The 10,664-nt window shown below is 35.3% G+C and overlaps 1 protein-coding gene and 1 long non-coding RNA gene across 5 annotated transcripts; one reads left to right on the top strand and one right to left on the bottom strand.

Annotated features, from left to right (window-relative positions):
- Positions 1–232: 232 nt before the first annotated feature.
- Positions 233–2,457, top strand: LOC137241628 (uncharacterized). 3 transcript variants are annotated; one of them, XM_067769155.1, is made up of 5 exons: positions 233–941; positions 1,014–1,243; positions 1,306–1,517; positions 1,579–1,921; positions 1,987–2,457. In XM_067769155.1, exons 1-4 carry the CDS (start codon positions 334–336, stop codon positions 1,621–1,623), a joined length of 1,095 nt encoding a protein of 364 aa, XP_067625256.1. In that variant the 5' UTR covers positions 233–333; the 3' UTR covers positions 1,624–1,921; positions 1,987–2,457. The 3 variants fall into 3 exon arrangements, with proteins under 3 accessions (XP_067625256.1, XP_067625251.1, XP_067625253.1); XM_067769150.1 differs by having other exon boundaries at positions 1,306–1,921; XM_067769152.1 differs by having other exon boundaries at positions 1,306–2,457.
- A 4,797-nt stretch (positions 2,458–7,254) lies between these two features.
- Positions 7,255–10,394, bottom strand: LOC137241619 (uncharacterized). Of its 2 annotated transcripts, none has more exons than XR_010950014.1 (3): positions 10,266–10,394; positions 9,337–9,442; positions 7,255–7,653 (listed from the first exon to the last, which is right to left on the bottom strand). It is a non-coding gene; the product is annotated as an uncharacterized lncRNA (long non-coding RNA). The 2 variants fall into 2 exon arrangements; XR_010950015.1 differs by lacking the exon at positions 10,266–10,394 and adding an exon at positions 9,538–9,848.
- Positions 10,395–10,664: the final 270 nt, after the last annotated feature.

Raw genomic sequence — 10,664 nt, 5'->3', positions numbered from 1 at the left:
ATTTTCAAACTATGCTGGCAATGCTATATTATCCATAATAGCTTTGTTCCCGAAGACCAAAAACTCAGTCATGGGCAGTCACGGACTCCTTGAAATCATTCCCGAATGCACTTTTCTGACTGGTTTTGCTTCCCACTCTGAGAGGATTTTTTCCTTTTGACAGCTCTACTAGTTTTAGTCAGAAAAGTTCGGGAAAACATCTAACGTAATCGCGTCAACCAAAATGTATATCGTGTATTTTTCTGTAAAAATTTCTACTGCAATTACAAAGCTCATTGCGTCTATTTAATATATGTACGTATTACAATTAAAAAGTGGGAATCATAGTGTAAAATGAGAACAAAACGGGGTGATACAATTCGCACCTTTTATGAGCTGGATAGCAATGGAAAAAACGAATGCAAAATATGCCACCGGATCCATTCTAGTGATCACCTGGGAAACCTGAAGTCTCATCTTCTACGAAATCACAGGGAAGAATATAATGAGAATAATACATATGTGGAAATTAAGACCCTTCAGGAAGATGTTAAGTATAAAATAATTTTAACGATGTCCAGAAACGAAGTTAGAAAATTGTGTAGTGATTTTGTGGTTGAATGTGGGCTTGCCTTACAAATTTTCAGTAGCAGTCCTATGCAAAAAGTATTAACTCCCATTTGTCAGCAAGTTGGGCTAAATAACATTAACAGAAATAATATACACGATGTTTTGCTAAAACAAGTGCACAACGAAATCGACAGTTTAAAAACATTATTGAAAAACAGAATATTTTCCATAAAAATTGATAGTGCTAAACGATTTTACCGCAATGTTGTATGTATAAATGCGCAACTATTAGATAAGGGAGAAATAGTTATTAAAACACTCTCAGTCACAAATTTCATAGAAAGGCATACAGCGGAAAATTTAAAACAAATAATTATGGAGACCTTAGAAAAGTAAGTTATTTGGTCCATTTCATTGATATCGATGCCCCTAATTCTTAAAAAACTATCATTTAACGTTTTCAGATATGACATTTCAATAGAACAAATATATAGTAACACTAGCGACAACGGGCAAAATATGATAAAGTGTGGTAAACTTTTGCAGAACGAGGTTGAATATGTCGCCAGCAAGGTTGAATATGTCGACAGCAAGTTTGACAATGAAGAGGATGGGGTCGAAGATTTGGATTCAATTCCATGTGACAATATTTTCGACGATCCGATATTTGATGATTGCATGACAACTCATTTTAGTGCGACTTATATACATATATAACAAATGAATACACTTTTATAACATATAATTTTATTGCAGATTCCCTCTCTGTAATAAGATGTGCCGCACACACGGTACAATTGTGTGTACAGGATGTATTAGACCATAAAGATGTAAAGCCAAAGTATGAAGATTGCCGCACAATAGCAAAAAATTTGCGCACACAAGGACTACATCGTGTTCTGGTCGAACATAGCTTACCACTACCCTCTGCTGAATGCCCAACACGTTGGAGCTACTCATACGAGATGGTAAAACATTTAAAAGTGCTTCAAGAATTTATCAAAAATAATATTGCTAAATCAATCATAGACTGGGATTTTGTGGATGACTTTTTACAAAGCTTTTCTGTTATGAAAGTAATTACGGAACAGCTTCAAAAACATAATTTACTTTTCGGCGACTTCAATAAATTTTTCTTGGAAACTTGCTTAGCAATTAAAAAAGCCTCAACACACTCAGATATTTCAAAACTCTTATTCATTTCAATAAATGAACGAAAAAATAAATTGCTTGCTAATCCAACAGTAGCTGCAGCTATTTACTTAGACCCTAGGCTTCATCGCTTGTTACAACTTCGGAATTTGTACATATGAGAGGTGTAGCCATTGATCATTTGAAAGCGCTACATTTGAAAGTTACTTCCCTTACGCAGGTATAGTATCCATAGTAAAGTTTGGAAATTCCTGAAAATAAAAATATTCTATCTTTTTCTTGCAGGCTGTACAAGACAACAGTTTTACAATGGCAAGCGAGAACGATACAGATTTGCTTACAGAACTTCTTAACCAAACCACTGCACCAAGATTCAACGATTCATGCATTTTAGAAGGTTATTCAGCTATTGAATCATTCAACGAATCAACAGACACAAAAGTAAATTTAGCTGCTTTTTGGGAACGAATGAAATATACATACAAACATTTGTATCGGCTTTCTCAAGTTATTCACGCGACTCCGGCAACACAAGTCAGTGTGGAGCGTGCGTTTTCCGCATTTAAATATATTGTAAATGACTACAGGTCAAATTTGGGTGATGAGCTGACCGAAATTATTTTGCTATTGAGGCTAAATAACAAATAAACTCATACAGAGTATACACCTGTGTCCGCAATAATAGAAGTGAATTTTAATTTGATTTCGTTTGACTCAATCTATTGCGCATACAGGTGTACATATATTTAATTAACTTTTAAAACTCGCTCGAGTAACCTTGAGACCTTAAGACTTGTAGCACAGCTCTTAATGAATGTGGACTATGAAATCGCAATATTATTGTTTTTTTCTTTTCTCGTGATATTATTTTTATTATTAACTTAAGTTCTAAAATTTGGCCTGCAGCGCAAAAATAAGCGTTTGAGTTGAAAATTCTGTACAAGCGAAACAAAAATAAACAAATGAAATTTTAATTCGAATGAATTTACATAGAGGCGTACACTCATGCTCATATTAATATTTTCCATTTAATATATAGCGTCAGTAAATACCTATACTTTTTGAATGAAATCATTTTCAATTTTGTACCTATTAATATGAGCATGAGTGTATGTGGCATTTTATTTTATTGCAGATCTTCATACAGCTTTTTCAAGCATCCACATTTGTGCGCTGATCGAGATAACCGAAAATCCCTAAATAACGGGGGGGGGGGGGGGGGGGGGGAATCTGGTGAACGGTGTCTGAGTCACATTTGCAGACCTTTATACGTGTGTGGATCACGTGTGACCCTAGGAGGTGTTTTGGGTATCAAACGAAAGGTGTTGATCGCGTAAGGTGCTATCGGCTACAATGAAAAGGTACAAGTTATTACAAACGACATAGTTTTCGTTTATTTAGTTGTTTTCTTACCAATGCGACCGGTCATAATACAACCAATATTTTTCATTATGCGAAATAGATGTGTGACTGTTTCTGGATCAATCAGCTTCCCAGCAACCTTTTTTTGTATGGCCACCACATCGCAATCCTTGCCTTGCAATGCCACCGATGTAAGACCCTCATGATCAATTGGGTAATAGTGCAGTTTACGGAACCAACCGAAATTTGGGCCAAAATTTTCTAGTGAGGTATCAAAAGACGCGTATTCACGCTAGATCAAGAATCCGAAAGGAAGTTAACTTTTTTTACCCGTTCAAAAGATATTAACGAAAAACCGAAAAAAGATCCGCGGGTCCCTCCGAAACCGGCGGTGGGATCCATAGTATTTTTGCGCAGAACACCTTTCTGCGTTCCGGCCTTCGGCCGCGCTTATAAAAAATAACTCTGGGCTACGCCATGCCAAGTCCGGGTGTGTGGTATAACCGTGGCTACCGCCACGGTGATGCACAATTTTTTTTGTGGGTACAAACACAACAACAACCACATGAAAATCGCCAAATTCAACTGGAAATATTTCCGGATACAGATAAAATTTTTCTTTTCCGCCATCGGATTATTGTTCTCGAGATTAATACGCGTCGTTTGACACCTCTCTCGATATTTTTGGTAGCGTATTAGCAGTCGACCCCTCAAATAGACTATTACCGAAATCGCAGCCGATGCATTAATATTTTAGTTAGCATATACTATGTTTATACGCATGCATAAGTCGTTTTGAATATATACGGGTTCCCTCAAAACGCATGCATAAACTAAATTTCAATTCGCTTTAAAAGTACAAAATGTTTTGACTTACACTAGTTTTAAAATCGGTCGTTATTATCTCCAGACGCATGCACAGAGCGTATAAACACATCTAGTATTTAAAGCGAATTGAAAAACAGCTGATTTTGAGTTCGCGGTTTACTTGTATATTTGCAAATTAATTAAATTACAGATTTCTTGCAAAATAAAATGGAAAATAAAAAGAAAAGAAATATATGGAGAGAAAGGGATGTTGTTGAAATGATATCCATTATTAAAGAACGACACATCCTTAAATTGCTGGACAGTAAGGTTAAGAGGAACCGCTGTATCTTTGAGGAGGTGGCTAGAGAGTTAAATTCCAAAGGAATAAATAAAGATGCCATCCAGATTAGAGCAAAATTTAAAACTTTGAAGTGTGATTATTACAAAGCTAAGCGTCATAATAATAAAAGTGGTGCTGGGAGACAAACATGTGAGTATTTTGAGCTGCTGGACGAAGTTCTTGGTAATCGCCCTGCAGTAGCGGCAGAAGGTGAGGACACTTCACAAGTCGAAGTGAATTCCAATAACATGAACACGTCACAGTGTAACTTTATGGAAGTGAATTTGGACGATCCTCTAGGCAGCGAGTCTGAAAATACTTCACAACCCAACGTCGCATGCAGCACTCCCCGAAATAAAGGAACTTTCAAAAATCAAAGTAAGTCCATACGTGAGGAGTTACAAACCAAATTGCAATAAGAGCCCGATTAATGTCGTGGGAATGCGAGTCTTATTTTACATGATCTATAGTTCTTAGGTGCAGTGTACCTCTCTGGGTTGATGACAGTTGGGAGTGATTTAAAATATAACCCGTGTTTTACCTGTAGGATACTAATGTCAAGTATTACCCTTGGTACGAGTGACTCATTGCAATTTGGTATGGAACTTATAACCGTATAATGATTTCGACATGATTCCGGTTGGATATCTGTCCAACCAGTTTAACTTTGATTTTTAAGTAATTTATACATATTTTCAGAAAAGGCATCTTATTCGAAAGTTATGGAATCTTTTACAAATGAGTGGAAGAACACGCAAGATAATTTAGTTAACGCTATGAAAAAACAAGATGAAACCCATTTAAGCAACGTTGAACTTTTATTAGAAAAAAATCGCAAAGAAACTCAGAAAATGCTAGAAGATGAGCGTCGTGAAACAGTTAAAATGTTCAATTCTCTCCTATGCACAATGCAGACACCACAGTCACATAATATTCCTCTTTACGTACCACGTCATTTCCTTTCTCCTTCAATTTCTTTGACTTCGGAAGTAGTATCGGGTTCTCATAACGATGTTGATATTTTTGGATCGTTTGCGGAATCGCAGGAATAAGCTACATCTGGCTGAAACATCGGTGCCCGAATTTAATTCATGCAAACACAAACTATGTACAAAATTTATAAAAAAGCAAAGAGTTTTGTATAAGTTTTACACCCGTATTCTGAGCAGTGACAGCGCTTTTTTTTACATTTTTTGTATCATAAACTTGGGCCATGAAGCTATTTACTGGAAAAAAATCTGCACTAAAGGTCAGAATAAAGCTAAAAGTCACGATTAAATCAATATGACAAGCGTTGTCACAGCTCAAGAATACGGACGTTATAAATTGTATACGTTGAGTTCCACTTTGGTATGACTTAAACACGCCTGTAGGGACAGTGTTTAGTTTTTAGACCTTTTACTCAATTTTTGAAACTTTCTCCATAAAAATTTATGTAAAATTTTTCAAATCTTGAGAAAAAGCAATTGCTTACTTTTCATTAATATGGTCCAATGCTGCGAAAAGCTATAAGCTCAAATAAGCTTTTTTGTTTCAAAAACTGCGAATACCTACTTATACCCCAAAGAAATTTTTTCAAACCTATATTTAAAAGAACAACCAGGATTGGAAATTTCTCATTTCTGAATATTCAAATACATTCTTTCACACTCACATTCGCGAATAAGAATAATAAAAAATATTCTCATCACTCGCATTCGCGAATAAGAATATTAAAAAATATCCATATCACTCGCAATGCAGCTCGTGTAAAGCAGCCTTTATTCATAAAACAGAGAAAATGTTTATAAGGTCTTATAAAGACGTTTCCAATTATAAGAGTTTTATTTTATTTTTTATGAATAAGGAGTAAGTGTACATTTCAATGTTCAACACAACTTTAATTTTTAATAATAATAACTAAGAACTTAAATAAAAATTCAAAATGTTTTCAAAACATACTACACGCTTAAAAGTTTTAGAGCCGAAATATGTATCTCATAATATGAGCCATATTCCTATTATGGATACGTTAAAATGTGAATAAAAAAATGCGAAAAATAATTTGTTTATCACTACGTTAATAATAAACTTGAAAATTTTTAAATGAAAATTTAATTGATTTCTCAGCCATAAAATAGATTTTCTTTGAATCAGTTAGATACTTTATTTACTTAAATTTAATGTAAATGTAACTGATTCAAAGAAAATAAATTTTTTAGCCGAGAAGTTAATTCAATTGTCATTTAAAAATTTTAAAGTTAGCCATTAATATTATAATAAAAAAAAATATTCAAGCGTATAATTTAGAAGTTATACAAATCGGAATAAAAAATGGTCTGTGTTGTTGGTACGGGGAACCCTATCCTTAATGGCTCATATTATCAGATTTCTTTTTTGACATCTAATCGAAACACACAAAATATTTTTTTAATAGCTCTGGTATACAGTTAATTGAATTATTATTTTTTTTTTCATTTATATTATTACTAATTAAAGATTAAATGCATACAGTGGCTTTAATATTGTTATCAAATCGTTTGACACGTGTAGTTTTGTTGCTGTGAATAGAAAGCAATATGCTTTTAAATGCTTAAGAAACTGAATGCAAACATTGACTGATCAATTGAATTGATTTTGTATTTAAAATACCATTACTTTTATTTTATTATATTATTACATTTTACTTAAAGTTTATACGTTATATATAACGTTATATATAAAATACATATACAGATCAATTTGTAATAATTAATGAATTTAAACGAAGGAATGAACAAAAGTAGGTACGCTAACAAAAATTGTATTACTGACATTTTCATAGTTATTGCTTCAGTCAAAATGGGTTTCGATCATGAAGGGTACGACGATACCGCCCCTGGTTAAAATTAAAATTAATGATTATAGTGACTTGTCCTCAAAGGAAAATTATCTTTTAAATAATTTTTTAAATTGTTTCTTAAATCTTTTGGATGCATACTTTCGTCTGAAATTATTTCAGTTGAAATGTGTCTTGAGGCTGTGGATATTCTTGTAGGTTTTGAGACGATTGTGACCAAATTTCCAGATATGTTTCCTTTTTTTGCTCAACAAAGTTATGTAATACAGCGCAAGCTAGAACAACTTTTGGAACGAAACTGGGATTGACATCAAGCCTTTTGGCAAGGCATCTCCATCGCCCTTTAAAACGGCCAAATGCATTTTCCGCTACAATTCGAGCAGTGCTCAAATGACAATTAAAAGATTCTTCTTCTGCATTTAAATTACCAGTATATGGCTTCATCAGCCAAGGAAGCAATGGATAGGCTGGGTCTCCAACAAGAAATAATGGAGTTTCTACATTGTTAATTAGTTTTGTGGATCTTGGAATGAGTTTCGAAGAGTTTTTAAATAACCCTGACTCTTTAAATACGGTTGCGTCATGAGTGCTTCCAGGTAACTTAACGCTGACATCAGTAAACCTGTTAAAATAAAAATTGTATCGAACTCGCTTTTACATAATAAGGGTGCTCACAATCTTGGGCAAAGGTTTAACATCATTGTAAAAAAATGATACAAGTGCAATGACGATACACCATTGCACAAGATTTAATACTATTGAAAGGCCCAACCAGAATTATCAACGAAGATTGCCGATAGCTTAGGGCTACCGAATTTAAATTCCCTAAAATCTTGAGTGGGGCTCTTGTCAATAGCCTTGTTTCACTCCCAGGCCTTTAACGGCTATCTCCGTATGCATCACTTCGAAATAAGGCAGTATAAATTAACATCTACTGTGCCCTTTGAATCGGACCTTCTGGAGGGAGAAAGATACACTATCCACGAATTGGCGGTAAAGTGTTTCGTAGATAAAAGCACAGCGAATCCCATTATAAACGCTTACGCACCACCTGTATCCGATGAATATGTTAATATATGTATCGCATGTGGAGGACCTCCACGATACAATTCGTCTTTTCTAGTGTTAAGTAGAATCCACTTTCTAACACTTTGGTCTAACCCTGTCGAAATAGCCTGTTTCCTAGGAGTCCTGTTAGAAAAGCCTGATGGCAATTTGAAAAGAAGAAGTGCCGGTTGGGCAAGAAGAAGTACATCCAATGACGAGGTTCTCTTCCAATTTGTACTTTTAATTCGAGGTACGAAGAGCAATAAAGCCGCTGGCGCTGATGGGTTCCCGGCTGAGCTAATCAAGTTCGGCGGCGAGGAGCTCATAAAGCGAATGCCTGCCGATTGGAATCTATGTGTTCTCGGCCCAATCCACAAGAATGAAGATCCTGTAATCTGCAAATCTTGGAAAAAAGCCGTGAAAAGAAAATCGACACACATCACCTTTGTCGATTTTAAATCCTCCTTCGACAGCATGAAAAGGAGTTGCCTATATGCCGCTATATCCAAATATTCCTGCAAAACTGATACGGCTATGCAAAATGACGTTGAGTAACACCATCAGCTCAGTCAGAATTGGAAAGGACCTCTCCGAGCCGTTCGAAACTAAACGGGGTTTCAGACAGGATGACTCACTATCGTGCGATTTCTTTAAATAAGAAAATATTACGAGCCGCAGAACTTCACCGTCCTGGAACAATTTTCTACAGGACGGTACAGCTTTATACAGCCATCACATAGAGCATCGGCGAGGCTTATTAACTTAAGAAGGGAGGATCTATGAACTCTTACTGGCTATTATACAGGGCATTGCGGTCTACGTTATCACCTCAGTAAGCTAAATCTATCGGATGCACCAATCTGTTGGTTTTGCGAGCTGGACGATGAAACTCCGGTTCATATACTCTGCGAATGCGTTGCGTTAGCAAGACAGAGACTCTTCCACCTAGGTGGTGTGACTCTAAATCCTTTTGTGATTTGGGCTAAAAAGCCTGCGAAGGAGCTCAGATATATAAAGAGCCTCCGCCTAGAGCAATAAGCTCAAAGGTCAAGCACAAAAGATAGAAAAGGTCGTCGTGTATAAAGGCCTAATAATAATAATAATAGTTACGTAGTGCGAAAATCGTTTCAAAAATATTAACAAATTATAAAAGGAGCTGAGAGGTCTCTTTGTCCCTAGACCCTACTTGCGTTTGGGATTTTAAATTTTACACAAAACCGCTTCGGGCCTTTCGGTATTGAACAAAAGATATACTCACATATAATTGCAGTCCACAACTGCCTGCATTACAATCGAAGGCCAACCCTTTCTATTAATATAATCCAAGTACCCTTCACTAGGCGGCAACATCGGTATGTGGGTACCTACAAAATATAATAGTAATTCATAAAATATATTATCCTTGTATAATATTGACGCTAGTTGTTTTTTTCTAGTAATAAGAGCTAAATATAATTACCATCGATAGCACCAATAATGTTCGGTATATTAGATTTCTTCTCAAATTCAGCAGCAATTTTCAAAGCGTCATCTATTTGCGGGAACTTTATTAGCTCTGTCTGTACTTGGAGGAGAGCGTCGACAACGGTATGAAAATATTTATGTACTGTGCTTTTGTGGACACCAAAAACATCACCAACTACTCGGTATTCTCCACAGGAAGCGAGTTTGTATAAACATATGGCTACCTGTTTTTCTATAGGAAGGGGTTGTGTGATGCAAGGTATGCAATTTCTTCGGAGTAAGGGTTCCAATTTACCACAGAGTAAAGTAAAAGACTTTTTGCTCATTCGAAAAGCCTCGATGTAGCAACCTTCATTTTCTGGTTGCAGGAGAAACCACCAGAAATTTTCTTTTCTATGGCGTTTATGTAAATTTCTGATCCGAGGTATATTTGTAGAAAAAACTATGACTGGCCTGGGACAGAATCAAAGCTCTTATATTCTTTCTTCTTTCATTCAAGCACTTCTCAACGCAGGAGTTAGTGTTTACAAGATGATTTGTGACTATCAATCTTTTGCTTTGCAACGATTTTATTAATCCAAATACAAATATTTTATTGTTAAATTCCATCGCTGTTTCACACTTTTATTATTAAAATAACCCTTAGAGCAATAACAAAAACCTGTAGAAAATTAACTTATAGCATCTGCTTTTTGGAGTGCTCCAATGACCACAACAACTTACTTTTACTTTTATGTACTTATTTGCGTGAGTCCCGTACACGGAAAATTATTGATTTATGTAATAGTTACTTCTTTACTTCAAAAAATATGTTGATAAAAATAGAATTTTGTTAAATTAATATATTTTACAAAACTTCCACGAAATTCACAGCTGTCACGTACTGTCAATTCAAGGCGGTTGTTTTGATATCGATATAGGGATGAGAGTATAAACACTTGATAAAAATGTGTGCTCAGTCAACTCGGTTTGCGTTCAGAACGGCTTTCTTGTAGGTATAAACAAGGTAATAATAGCTTAACCACTTGATTTAATTTTTTTTTCACCACCGGTTGAAGCTGATTTACGAGCTGCTTTTGTTGCAAGTTGCTTGCATGGACACTTTCCACGATAAGATTTACG

Source organism: Eurosta solidaginis, chromosome 1 (assembly GCF_040869045.1).
Source record: "Eurosta solidaginis isolate ZX-2024a chromosome 1, ASM4086904v1, whole genome shotgun sequence".
NCBI classification, from domain to species: Eukaryota; Metazoa; Arthropoda; class Insecta; order Diptera; family Tephritidae; genus Eurosta; species Eurosta solidaginis.
This window is presented reverse-complemented; position numbering and strand designations above follow the sequence as displayed.

What these genes read in the sequence shown, in the direction of transcription:
- LOC137241628 (XM_067769150.1), top strand. Translation starts at nt 334, where the DNA reads ATGAGAACAAAACGGGGTGATACAATTCGCACCTTTTATGAGCTGGAT. An exon ending in ATTATGGAGACCTTAGAAAA is followed by an intron (nt 942 to 1,013) that starts GTAAGTTATTTG and finishes TAACGTTTTCAG; the next exon opens with ATATGACATTTCAATAGAAC. An exon ending in TTGCATGACAACTCATTTTA is followed by an intron (nt 1,244 to 1,305) that starts GTGCGACTTATA and finishes ATTTTATTGCAG; the next exon opens with ATTCCCTCTCTGTAATAAGA.